This window comes from Calliopsis andreniformis, chromosome 3, assembly GCF_051401765.1.
Source record: "Calliopsis andreniformis isolate RMS-2024a chromosome 3, iyCalAndr_principal, whole genome shotgun sequence".
In the NCBI taxonomy this organism is placed as follows: Eukaryota; Metazoa; Arthropoda; class Insecta; order Hymenoptera; family Andrenidae; genus Calliopsis; species Calliopsis andreniformis.
Genome location: NC_135064.1, coordinates 11,010,648 through 11,033,136, shown reverse-complemented (window position 1 = coordinate 11,033,136; position 22,489 = coordinate 11,010,648). Strand labels below are relative to the sequence as shown.

Here is a 22,489-nt window from a genome sequence, read left to right as displayed (position 1 = left end):
GTCAAGTAAAATGTTTCTAAATTAAAAGATCCAATACAGGTACTTACATAAAAAACATGACTTCTATATAAAAATGCATCTAACAAAACATTTATCGTTATTATGCTCATCGTTGTATACGTATACGCAGCATTGTATTTTATCTCACAAAAATTGAATAATAAATATACCTACTTCTATATATTCATTTTTGCTAAATACGCTATATTGATCCTCCAACAATTCTAAACTCAAGGTCTTCAAAATCAAATTTTATAAATAGCTTCTATTATTAATAACTGAAAAAAGGTTTCCTTCATAGCCCAAAGAAAATAATCTTAAAAGAATCATCTACAAGCAAACATGAAAATCAATCCAACGAAAAAGTTTAATTACACAAAGGATGACGACCTGAAATAAAACGTGAGACTCTGTTATTATTCGAGTCTAGTTCTTCTAGAGACCCAACATAGTAATAATCGTGAACTGTGGGTGGTATACAGTATCTCAAACGAAAGGATACACGATATGGTAAAAACCTGTATTGACTATTGCAACATCGCGCGTGGATTCCTATACCATTCGCACATACGCAAGCTATGCAAAGATCAGCGTAATAATCAAAGGTTTCAGAATGTTAGCGTTTTCCAAGGAACCCGGATGTTCGAATTGAAAACGAACAATAAACGTTACCATTTTCGCAAACGGAAACGGACACACGACTCCATCACGTGTATAACCATGGAATTACTCGAGGGAACATTTCCATGTTTCGCGTTGGAGAGAAAGGAAAAGTACGGATTACGTAGGCAGAGGTTCGACGATAACACCACCCCCGTTTTAACCCCCTGATGTCCATGTTATTTGCAGCGTTTCGGACTAGCGATTTCGCGTGGACTGAAGCACTTTCAACTTGCAAACAAACTAGATCGATTCGTGTTCGTTTCAATACAGTGTACTAAATAATACTAAATACAGCGTGCACGTGTGAAACTGTTTCAACCCTTAACTGCTAATTTTCCCTCGAAATTGCTATTAATATCCATGGTACTATTAATACGATTTTCATTTCATTTTATTGATGAAGAATACAAATCTCATTTAAACATGTGGAACTGAATAAGTAGGTATTTATAAACCCACATAGCACAGAGACATCTTAAAGACATCCAGTGAAGTCCTAAAAATGTCCAAAAAACGTCTTTGAAACATACGAAGTTGCAAATCAGTATGTCTTTAAAATGTCTTAAATAACATTCATAAGACGTGTTTAAAACGTCCATGTAGCGTGTCTTTAAGACGTCCTATGGGCGTAAATCTCGAAAGCCTTTAAGACGTCCAAATTATATCGTAAAATGTTCAGGCATAAAATAGACATAAAAGAGACGTTTTCAAAATGTCATATGTTATCTGGGAGTAAATGCAGGATCTTTCAATTCATAGTGAAATTTTTACACTAAATTTTTAGTGGTAAAGAGTTCAATAATCCTTGCGAATACGCCACAGACTTTAACGTAGAATCACCGAGTTGTAGTTAGCAAAAAGATGGAATAACTCATTTATCCTAGGAAATCTAAACATATACGTACGTACATAACGAATAAAACTATAATTTGTTTTTGAGTAAGCAATTTTACGTAATTATTGATATCCTATTCGCTTTTTCTTGGAATTATCAATTAAACTCTATGTTCTCAATAGCTTAAACTTACTCTTAAGGAAAAAAGCAAATTGCACGGTGATCTTCATTTCCTGCTAAACATCCGACTAAAAGCAATAACTATTTTTAACTGTCCAACGTATTAAACGAAACGAAATATACGCGTGATAAAACCGCAAAAAAATGTATGAAATCCACGTTGAAACGCGAAGCTTATTGTGAACGAGGGAATTTCCATTTTCTCCGCTAACGAACCATCGCGAACCTACCTACTGTCGTTGGCACAGTAGCGTGCACGATCCAGCGGGATGGTTTCTTTTAAAGCGCGAAACAGAAAGCGTTCGCCGATCCAGAGATATTTTCAGTTTCAATCTCGGGAGTAATTCCCTTCGGCCAATGCTTTCTTATTATGGCATCCCCCCACTAGCGTAATTCGTTGAATTCTAATTGACCCTTGTTTGTCGTGTCAACTCTCCAACGGACTGTGTACAAAAATGTATCGACGATATTTGCGTTGATTAGTCATGCTATCTGTTAATCGTTGTACCACTACACGGGCCAAATTTATGGTATGATTGGTAAAAACTGTACTACGTAAGCTCTTTCTTGTTTAAAAATAAGTAGGTAAAAAATGACTACTGTCCTTTGGTTTGAGGTTTGACTTTCAGGGAAACTGTAGTTATTAAGGTATGTCTACACTGAGGTAACAACGAGCAGCAGTATACTGCCTCTTGTTATTTATAGCCTTTAACTAAAAAGAATTATTTTTGTTTTTAGAACCTATACTTTTGCTCTCTTTGCCATCAGAATCTATATTTTCATTATCTTTGGGTCTAGAATCTATATTTTCATTACCTCTTTGTGTCTAAAATTTATATTTTCATTATCTTTGTGCCTAGAATTTATATTTTCTTTATCTTTTTGTGTTCAGGAGCTATACTCCAAAGGTGTCCTACGTTTCCCTTATTTTTTACACGAGAGGCGACAAAATGTTGTTCGTTGTTGCTTCAGTTTAGACGTGGTTTTAGGGATTCAAATTTGTTGAAAATTGGACAGATGCAATATTTGGGAACTATCACATGCCCACACTTGAATTGCGACCTAGTGATTGAATATACTATTTCATGATAGTATTTTTTTATATTTTATTAGAAACGTTAGATTTTAAGCTCAAAATTAAATAAAATTAGCGTTAGTGATCAATTTCCAAGATGAAGTCAATTACTGAGACCTTTGTCTTATATTTTGTTCAAAATAGGAACTTCTGTGAAAGAAAAGTTCTCACCTTATGAGTTCCAATGAGAATAATAAGGAAATTTTTAACAATAATTGAAAATACAAATTTTAATTTAAATAAAATTTAGAAACTCTAAAAATAAAAATTTCCTTAAAACAAAAACAGATATTTTATTCATCAAAGTTAAAAAGAGTAAATATTATTGTGTAATTTGCATAGATAATTCACAGTTTAAAGCTTGTTTGTGTTTTTCTTTGAAATAAATAACAGATTCTAGAAATTTACGATAACATTTCTTTCTGTAAAAATTCCACGAGAATAGATAATCTCTTAAATGAAACATATAAGTTCCATCAAAATTTTTTTCATAAATGGGACATAAAGTAAATATCTCAATAGCCAACCATATCTCAGTACCTGAATACTAATATTAATTTTATTTAAGTTTAAACTTAACTTCTGATATGCCTAATAAAAAAAAAATTAAAAAAAATAGTGTCATAAAATATTACAGAAAGAGGTAAGAATATGAGATAGGGAAGAAATATAATATACCATACTTTTGAGATATAAAGGATATTGACATCTTTAACAATGATTGGAAATTAAGTATTAGGAAGATTATAATACTATCCCATAACAGCTCTTGTCATTTATTGTTATTCTTTACAAACGCTTTTTGTTCGAGTCGTAACAGAACGTTTTTGCACGTACATATTGAAGTAGAATTTACCTTAATTTATTTTCTGTTTTTGAAAGAAATAAACACAGTGGCGTACTCAATAATAATTGTAGTTTTAAAATATCTGTGAGATTTCAAGGTATATTAGGTTTTAAAGTGCGATATAATAACAAAAAGTAAAATAACCGATTGATAGTAATGTGGAACACTAATATTTTTTTAAAATAAAACTATAAGAATAGTAATATTTCAAAACATTATAATAGTACTATTAAATGCAGTTCACATTCTAAAGATGAACTATGGATTCATTGCTTGTTAAAGGGATTGTGAACCAAAGATGATTCTGCATGATTAAAAAGCGAATTCATATATCTAACTGTTATAAAACTAAATAAATTATAATTGTGCGGTTTCATTTGACACTTGCATGGTATTAGAACTTCTTTATTAACATTTTAACACAGTTATATAACTTATTTATCCCCAAAAGAATGCTGTCTCATATTAACCCGAATTTCTATTTGCACGATTTCGTATTAATTTAGAAAAAATGACAAATTCAAATGTTCTTCAAGATTCGCAGTACTTATGTTCATATGGCACGTGTCATATGAAATTCCCTAAACTTATCCATCAACATTCTTTATTTTCAGCTATTCTGAGACTCTCTAGATCGTAAAATGAAAAGGGTATCTCATATTCCTACCCCTTTCTCTATATTTAGCCACTGGAATGAAATTCAAGTGCCAGAATATGCACTTTTAAGTTGTCCAAATACTGGAACATGTGGTATTTTAAGTGTCCAGGTATTGGGACATTTACCTTACCTGTTTATTTACTGAACTTGTCGAAAACGTATCTGTTCATGTATTTCAATTATTTTGAATTATACTATAGAAGACGAGATTTTGAACAACTTTTTCCTATGCATCGATGATCGGCTTTAGTTTTCGAGGTATTTGCAAAAAACTGTTGCTACCAGTACATTGAATTCTGCTTGTATGTATCGTCCATGGCACGAGCCCACCAATCAATATTATAAGCATTGTCTTTGAAACCTTTACTCGTTACTAGAGAATAAGTTGATCCAGTGGAAGAGATAAAAAAAAATTCCCCAACCAACCCAATATTCTAGAAGTGAGTTCAATTTGACGTAGTGGATAAAAGTAACCCAAACATAACTGCCCTGCAAACGGAATGTAAGATAGTTACGTTTAAATTACCTCTGTCCACTGAGTTAACTTAGGTCCAATAGATTCTTATAGGGTGTTAGGTCTCCTGGGGGATTTTTTTGGACTCATCCGCTAGAAGACAATACTCGAGCTTGATAGTTACAGCTACATAGTCCACCCCTTATAATATTGGTCGTCGGTTCCATGCTATGTTTATACAGGGTTTTCCAAACACTTGGGACACTTTTGGAGGATAGGTTCTACATACCTAGACAATAAAAAAAAGTTCTTATGAACATATGTTCGAAAGTAATACGCTATCGTAGTTATAAGCTATTTTGTGCTACGTAAAACGTTAGCTCAAACCTCTTAAAAAATAAGAAAAACGTGAAACACTTTTGGAAGATAGATTCTAGATACAAAGACAATGAAAAAAGTTCAAATACACATATGCCCAAAAATATATAGTTCTTTAGTTATATGCTATTTTAGAAAGCGTAAAATGCTGGTCCATTTCTTGCTTGGATGATGTGCTATCCTCTTTAAGGTCCTACTAAACCCAGGAATATTTCAGCCCCTTGAATAAGTAACACACAGTACTAAGATTTTAAGAAAGTATCATACCGTATGCAATATAAAACAGCACATTAAATAACTAAACGTTTCAAGACATGTGTACACATGAGCTTTCTTCACTGTCTTTGCGTCTGGAATCTACCCTCCAAAAATGTCCACATGTTTGGAAACACCCTGTAAAAACAGCAGAGATACAATCATCACATAATGACGTATACGCTGCCATAATCGCGTACATATAAGCAGAATTCAATGTAGTAGCAACTGTTTCATACTGTGCTCCGCTTAAGAGATGATCCTCAGAACAGCACAGACGTAAGAGGGATCTCTCGATCTACATTGTATGTGTGGCTGCCATGGCGAATCGTATGCGAGAACAGAAAGTATATGTGAAACTGGGCGTGTCCTCTTCCACTCTGACCAATTAGATCTGCATACCTTTCGAGGATCATCTCTTGAGCGGAGCACAGTACGCCTAAGTACGTCTTTTTACAAATTAATATTAAATTAATAAACGAGTTGTCTAGAAGACTGTATTTATTTTTCTATCGATACAAATATCCCTACAGATATCGCAAGTGTTCGATTCCAGAGTTGAGCGAAGTCTGACTGTTGCGCAAGAAGGTGTAGAAAGGTAGAGTATTGCTACATTCTATTGCCTAATTCAGTGTGAGGGAGGATAGGCTAAAAATTTACTATTGGTGGTTATAACAAAGGATAGACAATGACATTACTGTGTTTCAAAATGTTAGCGTAAAACAGGAAAGGAAAGTTTCTGAACATCTTCACAGAAATTGCTTTCTACTAAACGCGGGACCTCAACATCTAGAGTTCAATCATCCAGGACTACTCTGCACTCTTACCTAAATTGATGACTCTTTGAATGGTCGATGAGAAAATCTATACAACAGAATACAAGACACGCAACAGCAATAGTTTTTCGCGAATATTTTGAAACAGCTACTTAAAATCTCGTCTTCCAGAACATATTTCAAAACCACTGAAATCCACGAACAAATACATACCTTTTCGACAAATTCCCAGTTTATTTCGAGCCGAGATACCGTGACATATGAACGATAGCGTACATTAGGAAAGTTCACGTACACATAAGTAGGCACATGCATGTCTGCTGATGGGGCATCGATGGCCCACGCAGGGAGAACAAAAAGCCGCATATACAATCGACGATGACTGCGCGGAACGTGTTCGATACCGCGCGGAGCGGCTAGATCCAATCGCAAACGCTACTCATTGTCAGCCGGCTCGTAATGTCACTGTCGAGACGTTCATGCAAATCGCGGTGGAAAAAAATCGTGGAGAAACGCGATGACAGAGTTGCCGACACAATCGTCCGCACGTAAAAATAATGCAGGAGGCTAGACAATGATTTTACAGCGTACGTGCGAATCGTGCCATCGCGGCGCGTGTTCAAAGAGCCAGGCACGCTTTGCCGATTCACAGAATCTTGCACAATGAGATGCTTCCAGCGAACGAATCTCCCGCGGATTCGCCTCTCCTTCGATCGTTTGCTTTTCTTTGCGATAAAACCCCGTCTACAAGGAACCCTGATAAAATTGTCGACGACCTCGCGGAATTTTTCGCGAAAAATGTTAATAGCCGACCTTGCGCGCGAATGAGCGAGTGTGTGTTTAGGTTTTATTTATGAGTTCATCGATATTTATAGGTTGAAAGACCTCTGAAGGCGAAGGTAGCAGGAGTAAGTGCACTGCTGCAGCTGTTATGTGCAATCGGGCTTTTTTACAGTTCTTTAACTCCGATTGCCTCCTGTTTTTATGGGACAGATATAGATACATACAAAGTGTTAGCGGTGCGATGGAAATATATCTGCGTAAAAATATCTGTTTTGTTTGACAAAAGATTTTAAACTCGAATTTCTGATTTCTCAGAGTTCCTAATTTTCAGTGGATCGCACAAGATGCAATTGAGGCAACCTTAAAAAATTTATTTAACTTCTACTTTAAAACTACTATCTACTTCAAAACAATAAAGTTGTTTTTGAAGTTTTTACATTTTTCATTTTTTATATATATATATATATAACTTTTTAACAGTGCAAAATAAAAGTCACATTACTAGAATTTTTTACTTTTTAGCTACTACATTCTTCGAAGAAGATTTGTCCAACACGCTCAACTTTTGAAAAACTGTTCAACTTTTTATGTTCTAACACTGATGAACAAAGCTGTATCTACAGCATATAATTTATGAACAAAAATATTCAGAACATAGTTTATAAGATTATAGTAAGTAAATTGTAATAAAATTATAGCAAATACTATAACTTCACATTTTCACAAAAGGTGAATTAAAAATTATACAAAGAAATGAGAGACTACATACGAGCTAATAAACACGTATAAAAACAATTAAGAAACATAATACATTATTTCACCTTACTTTTCAAGAAAAAGGATTGCTTACAAGGACTGTTTACACGAAGAAAAGAAATATTGTCCAATGACTAACAGGTGTAAAATACAAATAATATAATTGAAGTCAAATGTTTAATCCTGTTCGTTCAATTTTAAAAAGAAACATCGTTGATAAGATTAATTGCAAGCCAAAACGAAGAACATGAGGATCTCCTCTAAGAGAAAAATAAAATATCTACGAAAATAGAGCACATTTCCTGAGAGATGCGATACAATTACAACTGATGCAGAAGGTAAATTTGCAGCACGCAATGGTAAATTGGTCATTATTACCTATAGAACGAGCGACTGTAATTTAACTAAACTGAACTACGTAGAATATTTAATTAAACTATATTTCCATTCAAGAGAAATTTGAACATGCCATATCAAATTCTTAAATTAACAGAAATGGAACGAGTTACGAATTACAAAAAAAACGTGAGCCCAATGAAAACGTAATAGAAACCAATTTTGTGAATGTAATTCTGCAAAAGGCCATTATTTGCTGATCTACTGATAACGATTTCCAGAGTATCCAATTCCCTAAAGGCTCGTTCAGATTAATCAAGTTACTTGAATACAAGCAATTTTGGATAACTTGATCAACGTGAACCTGTTATTCACTTGACTTGAAATATTCTTTCAAGCTTCTATTTCGTCTTCAGGCTCGTTGAGATTAGACAAGTTATTTGAATCCAATTAACTTGACTTGTGTGAACAGAAACTTGATATCTAGCTAGGTACTTAAGTGCAAATGGCTTGAATTTACGTAACTTGACTAATCTCAACGAGTTTGAAGACGAAATAGAAACTTGAAAAGATACTTCAAGTCAAATAAAATGATACGTTTACACTGATCAAGTTATATAAAATCATTTGCATTCATATATTTGAATTCAAGTAACTTGACTAATTTGAACGAGACATAATATCGAAATGCATATTTAAAGGCGAATGCCAAAAATTACTTAAACTGTAATTACTTAAACTGTATATCTGCCATTTGAATCGATAGCTTTCGAGTATTGATGTCGATACGAAAATAGTAGAAGGATGATGGAAGATTCTATTTAAAAAGCAATTAGTAATTGAAGGATCGAAGTGACCTTTTATTTCACACAACCCTTTTTACTACGTTCCAACTCCTATAAATAAAATAACAAATATCTAGCTCTAATGAACGAACGAGTACTCGATAAGGAGTATCATGTTTATTTTAGAAACCTTTTAATGAAGACTGTGATAGAAACTTATCCGCGTACGAATCAAAGGCAGTGCACACGAACTTCCTGATTTGACTTTTCCGAGTAATGACAAAATTATACGATCACCTTTCACGTTGTAGTCGAGTTTCGATTCTATCTACTTTTTGAATTTCAAATGACGATGACTAAGGACTGTATGCTACAAAAGGAATACATTTGTTAACTGAAAATAGCCACCGTGTCTGCAAACGGAAAATCACTCTCTTATCTTATCAAAAAATGAAAGGTTTAGTACACGACACATAAAAATATTGTGCTCGATGATACTGATTAGACATACACTTTGGAACAATATACGCTTTTCTAGACTTGATAAGGCTTATATAGTACGGTGAGTCATATAAGTATACCATGTTGATTTCATCGGTAACAACATTAGATACAGGCATTAATCATGCTTATGCGCAAAAGGTGTAAGTATGTATCGATATCGATGCTATCACTCTACACATTTTTCTTATCGAATGCAAAAATAGTGGCATGCATGTGAGTGACACGCAGTGAATGCAAAAAAATTCCAATATATTATTGGAATTTTTCACTGTAGACACAATCTATTTTCTAAATAAGTTAAAAAATCAGTTTTCCCAGTTTCAATTTATTACGGATGCTATAAAGAATTGAAGAGCACATTTAATAAATTCACTGAACGGACAAATATTTAGAAAAATTAAACACTCCAGAAACTGCTGCGCTGACATATAGAATAATAAAACTCTTGTGAATTTACGTTTTAAAAAATACAGAAGTGATCGTGATATTTCATTTTACGTTATACGATGGCTCATTGTAAACAAGCTTAAGATAATATCGTTATCTTCCCAAAATATTCTTAACCCCGATAATTAAACAGTTTAATACGCATATTTTGCATTTCATATTATATCATTTTGTGAAATAGTGCAATCATGTAAACCACTTGTTCTTAACCTTTTCAGAAACGTCATTTCCTCTTCTATATTACTGTGCCTTCCCGTTTTTTAGTTGTTATGTTGGTTAATGTTAGGAAACCCAACTCGTACAAATAAATTGACGAAAGTAAAATTTTAAATGACATTTTTAATAGAGCTGGGTATTCTTCATGGACAAAAATTCAAAATTCTTCAAGGGTTGATTTTGAAAATTTAATTTTTAGAATACAGCCTGTCAACAAAGGATTATTTCAAGTAACTATCCAACCATTACTGTATAAGACTAGCAAATATTACAAATTACATGATTCTTATCTGATAAATTGTATTATAGTATATAAATTATGAAAAAAATATATGCAAATAGATTATTAAAATATTTCAAACAGAAAAAATTCACAAAACACATGGGACATATTCATGGAACAGTGGTTAAAAATCGCTAATATAAATCCTTATAGTATTGCTAGTGTTACAAAGAATTTCCACGATTTCGCACATAATTTCTAGAAATCAAGCTATCATACATTGTATCCATTATGTTCGACGAGAATCAAAATCGTCTGGCACCCGTTTCGGTACTTTCAACGTCAAATGATAGTAATACGCTTCGTGGTAGACTAGCCACAAATTGACTTCCTGACATGTTTCAAGAAGAACTCGATCGCAACATCGTTCCACTAATTTCGATTACGGCTACGCTCACCGATGCAAAGCATAACGTCACGCTCTCTTTTCGACAGCGAATTCGACATTACTGCCGCGTTGTTCCACTGACAGCGAATATGCGAAACGTGCCATATCGAAGTGTTATCGTGGACAAGCGGTTTCACTTCGAGATATAATTCAAAGAAAACTATAAATTAAGAAAGAACCGAGCTGGATTCGCGGGAAACGAGGAAAGAACACGTCCTGCATCCTCGTTTTGGGAACAATGATGAATTTAATACTCCACGCGATTATAGACGCATTATTGGAGATGACTTAACGACATTAGTCACCGAGTGTGACAGACCATACAGTGATTGCATCACGAAAAGAGGAAGGAACGTATGTTTGGATTATTTATTTCAAACAAAGCATAAAGGAATGAAATATGACTGCTTTCTATAGGTTGTTTGATAAGAGTCAGAAATTTTAAGAGATGATTCTTTTGGTCATCCATGGTAATGAAATATAGTTAAATATTATACTGAATGTGGGACTTTGTACGAGATTGTCGAAAATGTTTAACACTTGTCTCCGTGATCGACTAGTCAAACATTTATCGTAGATCGTAGAGGAAACCTCAGTGTCAATTGGACACATTGAATTCCAGAAATTAAAAAGGCTTATGTTGAACAGAATTTTTATTCTGATAAAATATAAAAAAGTAGGTTTATTTTAATTATTAGGGCGCTTCGAGTAATTTTAATTTTTCAAGGTATCAAAAATATCCCACCATGCATATTTAGGTATTAAAAACGTGGGACACTTTTAATTCCACCATACTTCATGGATTTCCTCAATTGTTTTCTTAACAATTGATAAATTTAAAACGAGGCCTCAAACGCGTTTTTATGATTCTTAATTTTTGTCTTATTTCAGCGTGTAGAATCATCCTTATTATTCTGACACCTGCTATCGAACACTCTGAATATGTAGACAAGAGAAAAGGAACCAAGAGAGCTTGAAATATACAAAGTGTTTCGTAATAAATAGACAATACTTTAGGGACTGATTGAGCACCTAAAAATAATGAAAGAAGTTCATATAAATATACTTGTGTTCTATTCGATCTTATTTACGAGATACGAGGGATAATTGAAATCCTTAGGATACGCAAGACCTATTGAAAATATTGAAATACTATGATGCAAAATTAAAGAGACATTTCAACAAATTCGAGAAACATCAAGGAATATTGAAAGAGTCACATCTATAACAAGACATCCTCAAGCACCTTGAAATGTAAAGTATTCATTTCGAGCATGCGAAGGTAATCAGATAAGAAATGTCAGAACACAAAACTCGCTATATCTCAGAAACAAGGTGACAGAACTTGTTTATATGGATTGTTTTCATTGTTTTTAGATACCGAATCAACTCCTGAAATACTGCCCACTTATTATGGGACACCTTGTATAAAATCAGATTCTGATAATACGATGATATCGCATTGCTTCCATAAGTAATTTAATTGGAAAAGGAAACAAGCAAATGAGTCACACGAGGAGTCTCTATTTCACACGTGTGTATGTATTAAATGCATGCCTCTTTGTACTTTAATCTGTGTAATAATTAGTACATAAGTATCCACGTACTAGAGGTCTTTATTTCGTGTGCATTTAAACAGATGTGTACACGTGTGTTAGTGTATCTGTATTTTAGTATGCTATGTAATTTTTAATACATAGATAGTCGAAGAATTTATGGACCAGTAGCATGTGTTATAAATTTCAAGGCTGTTAGTATTTAACAATACCAAATGTCAATGTAATTTCCTTTATCAAAATTTTATCAATTGATCTCTTTTTCGATACACGAAGAATGATATATCCACATTTAAAAATACTCCAATTTTATGCATAGAATAGGATTATAAACGCACTCAATAAATAAATAGTACAAAAATTCAAAGTTCAACAAGGAATACAAATGATGAAATAAATGAATTGTTAAAAAAATACTGTATGAAAATAAATCCCATACTATCATTTCTAACGTCAGTTATAGATTAGAATTACAATAAAATATTTTTTACCAATACATATAATTCAAAAATTCAAAACAGTTCAATAAGAAACGAAAATTCTGCGATGAATAAACTTTAAAAACAACAATTCACTATAATTCATATGCATAAGAAAATAAGAAGATGTCGTAACTTCATTCATAAAACTATTATTATCAATACTTCCAAGAATCGGTAAAATAATACACAGAAAATGATCAACCAGAGAACTAAGTCTTGCAATAAATTAAACGTGACAGTGACTACAACGATGCGTAATGTTTCTTGCATACACTTAATGGACGTAGCACTATCTATGTATTCTAGTCTCATTCATAAAGCGCGATTATAAATACTTTTAATTCAGGAAGTCTAAAATTTCCAATAAAATCAGATACCTCTAGGAACATCAAATATTTCAGCAAATTTATCACGAAAACGATACACAGTTACAGCGATATTTGCATACGCAGAAGGAAAAATATACAAATTGTCGGGTTTAAGCGTATAAATACACTCCATGATTTTTCACTTTCAAGATACAATTTAAGTAATTAATTTAAGCAAATATTTGACCATTATACAGAATTACCAGTTGTAAAAATTTCGATATTAATTTCACTTTACATTCCCTTGTTTACACGTTTTAACAAGCACCTAACTAAATCCATAACGTGTTTTTGTAATCAATCATCCCTGTAATATTTGCATAGATATCAACGATAAGTACCTCAATTTTAGTTCACGTATCTCGGCAGTGCAATTCCATTGTTATTACGTTTTAAGTCGGTAGTGCTTATTACGTTCTGATATTTGTCCTTAATACCAGCACAAATATTTGAAAAGTTATTAACGACACCTGTTCTATCTAGCTACCTTATTGAATACATTTTAATACTAACATCTAAATATAATAAAAATATTCAGGTTGATTAAAAAAAAGAATAAATAAAATGAATAATTTCATAAAATATTTAAATTTGTTTCTACACTTTTCCTCTTAGAAACAAATACCTTTAACATATATATCTCCATGTATGTTTGAGGTATGTCGTAAATATCAGACTATCCGCAATGCTGCCTAGGTCTTAGGTAAGAAGCTATACACAAATAGTACACGAACTTCATTTCTACATGATGCATACTTTCGATTCTCACTGTATGTATATACATTTAACCTCTTTTTCTTAAATTCATGCATAATTGCACAAATTACAATAGAAACTCTAGGGGATAAATATTCCCTAGGAAATTTCCTAGTGTCTATTGTCTTTGACTTGTTTCAAGACATCTTAAATGAATACATTTACATTACAAAATTAAATACAATTGTTCTATTTGGCCATAAAAAATATTCCTCCCTCCTGATGTTAACCCCTTAGCCTACAAGTTTCTTTCATGTTATCATCATCGCTGCCCATCTGAAACGGCCGAGTGTCTCAAACTGCCAATCACAGAGCTCCCATTAAACGAACATAAATCCCTCACGCGATAGTGCGTGATCGGTTGCTCACAAAAAATCCTCATCACGCGTTACCGCGTAATCGACATCGAAGATATAAAAGGTGCTCGAGTCAGACTCGAAATAGGTGAAAGGGTTAACACCAGAACTGCCGTGGTTAATCTGTGTTTATTTTTAACGACGTACCACAATTACGAATATCTGAAAAGATATATAATTTACAGAAGTAACGTTTATTCATGTTTCTTTCGTATTATTCAGCATTAACTGAGGGAAAAAATAATGTTTGTAAAGGATAAAATATGTGCAAGGAATGATTACGCTAGTCATTTTAACAGGTTTGGTAGTTTAGTGTTAAACCAGACAGATCGTGTATAAACCTTCGCGCCGAGCTGACTGTGGTTCAGCTGGGATGAAACGTAAGAAAGCCATTGTAATTATGTCGACGATTCAAGGAGAAAGGTTTTAGCATGCAAATCAACGGGACGAATTGCAGCGAACGGATGTTTTTCTCGCCGTTCCGCGCCAACGGTATCACCGTAAGAGACGTCTCTCTGAAATGAGTCATTCGAACGCATCGTTGACCCTCTTTCACCACCGACGAGTCACCCTTCGAAACAACCGCGCGTTTCCGCGTCCCTTTTCGTTCACCCTCCCCGTTTACGTTCGTTCTTCCATACGCGACCTGTCCAGCCCAGCAAATCGTAAACCCAGTGTCTCGTGCGATTTCCCTTTGTATTTATTTTTTTCTATTTTGTGTCCATCGTTAATTTCATTTCACTCAAGCTAATGTAGATACACATTTCGGTTGAATTACTACCCCTCTTGAAACTGTTTCGGTATGTTTCTTCTTATTTATTTTAGTAATACGGTTGTTTGTGCTAGCAGTGGTCGAACAAAACTGTGAAGTTTTGTAATAAAAAATGATTTGCTGATCTGTTAAGTTTTGAAGAATTTCTTTTCTGCTTTAAGATAACTTTATATTTTAACAGTTTAACTTTTTTATAAAATTCTGAGGGATTATGTATTGTTTAACAGATACTTCAAGGTAAAATGTAAAAGTTGAAGTTATTTTTTTAGTTAGCATTATTGGAGGAACTGAATACAGAGTTTATTTTGTTGTATACTTGAATAACAAGATATTTTCTTGCAACCTTTTGTGGTAATAGAATAGACTGCACGTACTATATAATTAAAATCTTTGAACATTAAGAATGAATACATTTACTATACACAAACTGTAAAAGACAAAAGTAGCAAATGACTCATTTTGAGGAAAGGCTTATTTCAAAATTTCAACATCAAACTTATATACCTATGCCTATTCTCACACTAGAAATTTGCTTGCCAAAACATTAATTTTTTCAAAACAAAATAAATATTCTTGTTTGACTGGAATTTTTTATACTTCTCAGAAAACAGGATTTCCTTGTTTACATACAAATTTATGAAATGAAAGTTTCAGTGAAAATACCATATAATAATTATTTGTTGAGATAGAAAGGATTACAGTAATAGAATTACACCTATTTCATAATTAATTGAAAATTTTAATAGTTTCAGTTGATCTCTGTGTGCAACTCATTCTGCTTACCACTGTTTAACAGTTTCTTCATGATCAGGAAATCCTTTTCTTTTTTTGTTGCAATGAAAAATTACTATAATAACTTGACTTTCGTTTACTATTTAATTAACAAACGGGAAAATACTGAGCAATAAATAGTAAATATTTTATACGTTTTAAATTGTATTTGCTCGATAATCAGTATAAATCCATTTCCCCTATCAAAGTGTAGCCTGCCGTTCTAATTGGAGCAAGCACGATGTCTCATTTCATTGTACACTGCGTGGAATTGAATGAAACTGTCTCTGATCCGAGCAATCTACACAGGCTATCCTATTTTAAGTAACCAGCTTGTTTCGACATAGACAAATGCCTAACCATATTCTAGTATCTGCGAGTTGCGATCGAATGAAAGTATACACATCCTACAGCCATTCCTACGTACGTACTTCACTATTTGGCTCGATATTCACCCTGCAATATATTTGCTAATATTGTAATCTAATGTAGAAAATTTCATTGATTTCTATTGCTATTGGAATAAGAAGATGATTTGCATTTTAAAAAGAGCTTGATTATTTTAAAGAAGAATAAGCTCATGTAAATAGAGTGGATCTTATGTTTTTAATTGTTTTACGTTACAGGTCAAATAAAGCGCAAGTGTTGTAAGTATAATACTTATGGAAGGATTAATGTTGGTATTTTATTTGCTAATAGCTTAGTTGTTCTTCTTGGAAAATTGGAGATTTACATCGAATCTACATTAAATAAAGATACCAAAAAATTCCTACAAGATGGATGAACACTCATATGAGAATATATGTTGCTATTAGTTCTTTCAGAAATAACTACATTTTATGAATTGTAAATTATTAAACTTACTATAGATAAATAGAATTTTTATTGCTGATCTTATGATAAACGTAACTTTTATAGATACCTAAACAAACTACTTTGAATTTTAATATCTGTATATCAGTGTATAAGTGTATGTATAAATGTATTATATTCCATATGTTACATTAATCACTATTAAAGATACTAAACCTAACGTATTATTTTAACATTTTTACCGTTTCAGTAACAGAAGATATCTTATTAACAAACAAATTCAACTCTATCCTCTACTCACCTTAATCACCAATATTTCTATATAAATTAAATGCTTTAAAAAATGTTAACACTTTTCACAGAAATAAAGCTAATGAACCAACATATATTAACATTTATACTTCATCTTCAAAGAACGTCAGACTTACTCATTTTTTCATTGTTCCTCTAAAAACAAAAACATCAAAATGCATACATAGTATTGCATAAGTATACAAATCTGTTACACAAGCATTAAAATTTCTTCAAAAGAATCTGTGGTTTTAAAAGAATCAACTCCAGCTACATTACATAATTACCTTCGCCCATAAAATGCTAAACACAAATACATGTCCACGGCTCCAATCCTAATCCTTTAAGATCCACCATCGCTCAAGCTTCGCCCATGATTCATTTACTCGCGAGAAAAATAGATGAATGTTATCTGAAAGCAAGGCCTTCTGTATCTACCCTATATAAAACGATCGCGGAGATCGAATCGCTTTCCTGCGCAAAATGGAAAGAAATTCAATATACACCGCACCTATAGGCTCCAGCCTGATACAGTTTACGACTACCGATCAAGTGACATCGTTCAACGAAGTTTCCTCAGCTCGAGATCAATGAGATGAGCGTTAATCGAATTTACTCGGTGTCGATGGGTGGTGGAGAAAACGTTTACCTAGCCGCCCAGCAAAGGGAAAAGGCAAAACGCAGCAGGGCGTATTTGTGCTCGTTTAAGGGAGTGTTTTCGCATGGAGGCATCGATTTTCGACGACTTTTTGAGTAAAAAATCGTTAAGCATGTATAGAGTGTTTGACAACAGATGTCAAGTTAATTGCATATGGCTTCATTAATTCTAAACTAATTTGTTTCTAAGGGTGTAAAAAGACTTTTCAATACATCTGTACGCCTCTTGCTCGCCATTTGCACATACACGCATAGTCACTCTATACATACAAAAAAACATTGCCATGGATAACAGAAAACAACGTTGCTATGACACAATGTTTCAAAAACTCTTCAGAATTTCGCTAAATTATGGACTTCAGATTACTATACCTCACTAACTAAATGGTAAACTGTTCTGTTTCTTTTTGTATCAGATTCTCAAGGATGTTCTGCGTCGTATATTAGTTTTTTAACAAATTCCTAAGAAAATTGTTGGAGATGGAGCTAAAGATGTCACTTCAGCGAAGTCTCTGCATAGAGATTACGTGTTAAACGCTGAAACTTTGAAGGCAAATAACTCGAATTCGGGATGATGAAATTCTTTGAAATGTTAACCATACGTGGATAAGACTTATATTAACATGTGATTAAAGTTGTACAGTTCTAAGAAACTCGATCTCGGCAGCAGCTACCTTCAACGAAATATATTCGGTGGTTCCTGTGCGGAAATCTCGGTCTACTGCTGTTTTGAGAGCGCGTTGAACCTGATCCAACCGTACCATGGTCAAGGCACCGTAAACTGACTGAAATCGTTACTTTCGCGGCGTGGTAAACATGAAAAGTGTGCTATCTTCTAGAGCCAAGCGGGCAAGCGGGGAAAGGCGACCGAGCCACTACAATTTATTTTTCGGTTTCTCCGATCGTTTTGACCTACTCATCGTTTCTGGAGCTATAACGAAATCTTCATTATCTCGACGCAGATAAACGAAACGACGAAGTGCCGAAGCATCGATTAACGAAAGAATCACTTCGATAATAAGAAAACGACTTTTCTTTGAAGCTTTCTATTTTTCGCTGAATATTTTCTTTCCTTTCTATTCAAGTAGACCTCGACTAACGCAACACTTGTGCTTCATGTTTGAACGTTGCGAAGACCATATAACACGGTGCTTGTATTACACAGTCGCTGGAAAAATGCATTTTCACGATAATTAAGAGCTACTGTCTCTTTCCTTTGACGTCACTAGCGAATAGCACACTCTCTGAAATGTAATTTGATCGGTCATATTACTATTAGATATTAAAATGAATTCTAAGTTCCACGAATCCAATTATAACTGTGTGTTCAAAGGTTACTTGTATTTCGAAATTAGTGAAATTTTCATCTAGATGGGACCAGGTTTATGGTTACAATTATTCTAACTGTTTTTGAAGTTACTAAATGCTTCTGAAATTGAAATTCTCGGATTATAGTAATTTCTTCAAATGGTTGCAATTACTGAAGAGCTCTTGAGCTCTTTTAAACTTGTTGTGCTTGTACGATCCTTCAGAATGGTTTCTAAAGTACTTGCCCATGTTTCTATGCGCAAGATTGAAATCATTTAGAAGAAAGATTTCATTAAAAATATAATACTTTCTTTTTAATCTTACATGTCAATAAGTGAACTTAAATAAGAAAATAATTCTTCAATTTATGTATCACAGATCTTTCTTTATAATTGATTTTAATCTGAAGACACAAAAATATGATCAAATACTCTAACTTATTCGAATTTCTTCGAATCATTCGTCTTTCGCGGCTACTCTAGTCGCGTTGAAGCTCTTACAATTTTTGAGCCACTTGAATCTCTCCAAACTACTCAAACTATTACTCGCGCGGTCGAATACTCGACGCAGTCCGATAAAACGAGTTTCACTCGGCTCGAATTTCAGGCTACTCGAATGTTTTGAGCTCTCAAGCTGTAGCTCCACTAACTTTCGTCCACGGTCGACGAGCCTGCGATCGAGAGTGTACACCAACGCAAAAGTGTTACTAACGAAAGTCTTGCCGAAAGATATCGATGAGCGTGAGCAACGAAAAGTATCGAAATTTTTAGATAAATATTCCACTTGGGAGAAGATATTTTTATCTAGTTTCATTTCCTTTTGCTCCACATTTGTATTTTTCATGTTACGTCTAATTCCAAGTGTTACGTTGTATTTTACACTTTCTAACTTGGCTAATTAAAGCTTAATGTTTTCTTAAGAAAACATTCATGAGCATTGAAATATCTCTGTTCGTATAGCTAGCTTTGATTCAAAAACAGTGTTTTATTTAAAAATAAATTTTTTAATAGAATTAGTAGTTGGGGTTAAAAAAAAATGTTAAAAGGGATGACTTCAGGAGTAATTTTTGTATTGTAAAATTAGGAGCAGTACGCTAAATATCTTATACAATTTCAGTTAAACAATTTCCAAAACAATATAAAAACACATTTAAATACACTTTCAGAAGCTTCAATTTTTCCTGATTATACATATACTACTGAAATGAAGACATCATAATTCCATACCAAATATTTCATATAATTGTATCTAAACAGCTCCAGAAGTACAATAAAAAAATGCAATCATACATACATAAGAATGCTTCAATTATCCACTGCTCAAGTCAAATCGCATATTTCATACCTACTTGTATAGCGAGCGTGAACTCAATTAAACAGTTCGATTCATAATGAAACATGTAAATACAGTAGAACCTCGACTAACTGAAATTGAATACTCGAAATTTTTGTTATTTAGGTTTGCAAATACTTAGTTACAATAATAATAAGAATAAAGTAGAATATCAATTATGATTTAAATAATGAAATAATAGTAGTTTGCTGAAGAAAATAAAGCTAACTATCAAAGGAATACTTCAGGTTTCAATCTCGTGGTATTTCAGATAATCAAGGTTCTACTGTACTAAATAACAAAAACAATAAACATGAGATTAATTTCTGTGCTGATTACCAAATCCACAAGTTTAACACTTGAATTTGATCCAAATATTTCGCAGAAGCCCCACACTCCATAAAATTATAGTTTCCCTCGTCCACATACTACCCAAATCAAAACCACGCTAATTGCAATCTAAAATTAACCTCGGCCTAAACAGTTGAACAAAACCCCAATCGAATTAACATAAATTAACTCGAGAACAATTTTCTAATCAATCTGTTTACCATCCGGCATCCAAGAAATCCTAATCAGAATGAATAAGATGAAAACAGTGCGCTCGCCGCCTTGCGACAGTTAAACTCGTCCGACTCGGTCACGTGACGCTCTATATGTCACCATGAACAATCTACCAGAACTATGCACGAGCGCAAGACGTATCATTAGATCCTAATCGGTAAGAATCGCCTCGGTGGGAAGGCAAGCGGCTCGTTTCATCCTGCTCCATCATTTCCTGGCTCATAGAGCAGGCGACAATGGCCGAAACAATGAGGAAGCGTCGTCGAAACAAACGGAATGTCTATTTCTCTGTCGATGTTTTCACGAGCGCTGTAGCACCATTGTCGAACGTACTATGCTCGAACAGGAACAGAAAATCTTTTCCTGATACGTGCGCAGAATGTTCCTCGCGCCAACGAATATTTTACACACTGGAAACGCATCACGCATTAATTAACGAGTGAAACGTGCTCCAATAGATACAGTCGAATCCTCCACGAACGAACGTCACCTGGACATCTACAGCTCCCTTATCGTTCCCTTCAAACCACTCGACACTGGAGGTTAGGAGTCACAGGATTCCAGAATCGTGTAATTCCAGATGTAGGTCACCGACAACGAAAGAGAAAGTACATCGGTAAACGGAAAAACGAGTCCAGGAACAGTTACCATTTAACTCCGAAAGAAAAACTACCTAAACGTACTTTTGACCCACGCTGTGACCAGAACGATACGAATGTACGTAAATCGCCACAGAATCTATGAACGTCAACTCCAAAACCTACTCCAACCTCGTTCCACTGAAATTCCCAATCCAAACATACGCTATTGTTCCAAACAATCTTTCACGCAGTAGTCGAAAAGGACAGCGCGATTAAACCCCGTCTGGCTCTATTACGTATCAGCTGATTAGGTCCGCGCATAGCGTTGCGACTTCGATTCAGCGAGATTCCTCCTGCACGAAGCGCAACCGTGACGATCGACGAAATGCGTGGAAACGTCGGCCGAGATAAACAAGGCCGAGCCAGCGGTCGTGTGCGTATCAATGAAGTACGTGCCGATGAGTAATGTCCAGGCAGGTGTAACGCGCCTCCCGAGGCACACGGGTCTCGGGCCATCGTGCGAATTTTCACGAAACAGGTGGCAACAGCGCGCAGGCCCGCGGGGACGGGGACGGGGAAAAAAGAAGGAGCGCACGCGTTCGATCAGGCGAGCCACACGACGAGAAACGCGCACGGGGACGATGGGAAAGGCAGAGAGCAGACAGGGAGACGCGACAGAGAGAGGAAAGAGGGACAGGGAACCGCGATGGCAACGCGATGGCAACGCGATGGAACGGAAGCCGCTCACCTTAGGCCTGTAGAACCATTTTCTGATCGACTCCATCGCGGGGCTGTCGTCGATGTCGGCAGGCACACGCACGGCCGAGTCGTCACTGCGCCTCTCGCGGCCAGAGCACTTGCGACATAGCGAAACGTGCCACCGCGACACCCTTTGCTGGGAACTGTTCGCGCCGCGGGACACCAGTCGGCCGCATACGAGACAGGGTATCACGCTCGCCGAGTATCGCCGCGATACGTACGACCATCGACGACTTCGCTCGGTCCACGCACCCGAAACTGCGCGTCAAACGTGAATCGCGCGTCCGTGAGACTGACTGACCACTGGCGGACTGCAAAGGTGCAGCTCCCACTGCTGCGCGTGCGCGCCGAGGGCATCATGGCTGACATGACGTACCGATTTTGAGCGGACCGCGAAACGCGCGGGATTCGAATTCGTTGGATGGAGAACGCGGCAGAGCGCACAGAGGTCTGAGGAGCGGGTTTCTGGCCGAAATTCGAAACGTGTTTATAGCGATCTTTTTT

At 34.9% G+C, this 22,489-nt stretch overlaps 1 protein-coding gene across 3 annotated transcripts in view; it reads right to left on the bottom strand.

The window, feature by feature from the left end:
* The window catches only part of LOC143176985 (lateral signaling target protein 2 homolog), a 48,296-nt gene extending 26,035 nt beyond the window's left edge, over positions 1 to 22,261 (bottom strand). For all 3 annotated transcript variants that reach the window (XM_076374684.1, XM_076374685.1, XM_076374686.1), the window contains exon 1: positions 21,975 to 22,261. In XM_076374684.1, the coding sequence (XP_076230799.1) occupies positions 21,975 to 22,010 (36 nt within the window). In that variant the 5' untranslated portion in view covers positions 22,011 to 22,261. The remainder of the gene's footprint in view (positions 1 to 21,974) is intronic.
* Between the last annotated feature and the right edge of the window lie 228 nt (positions 22,262 to 22,489).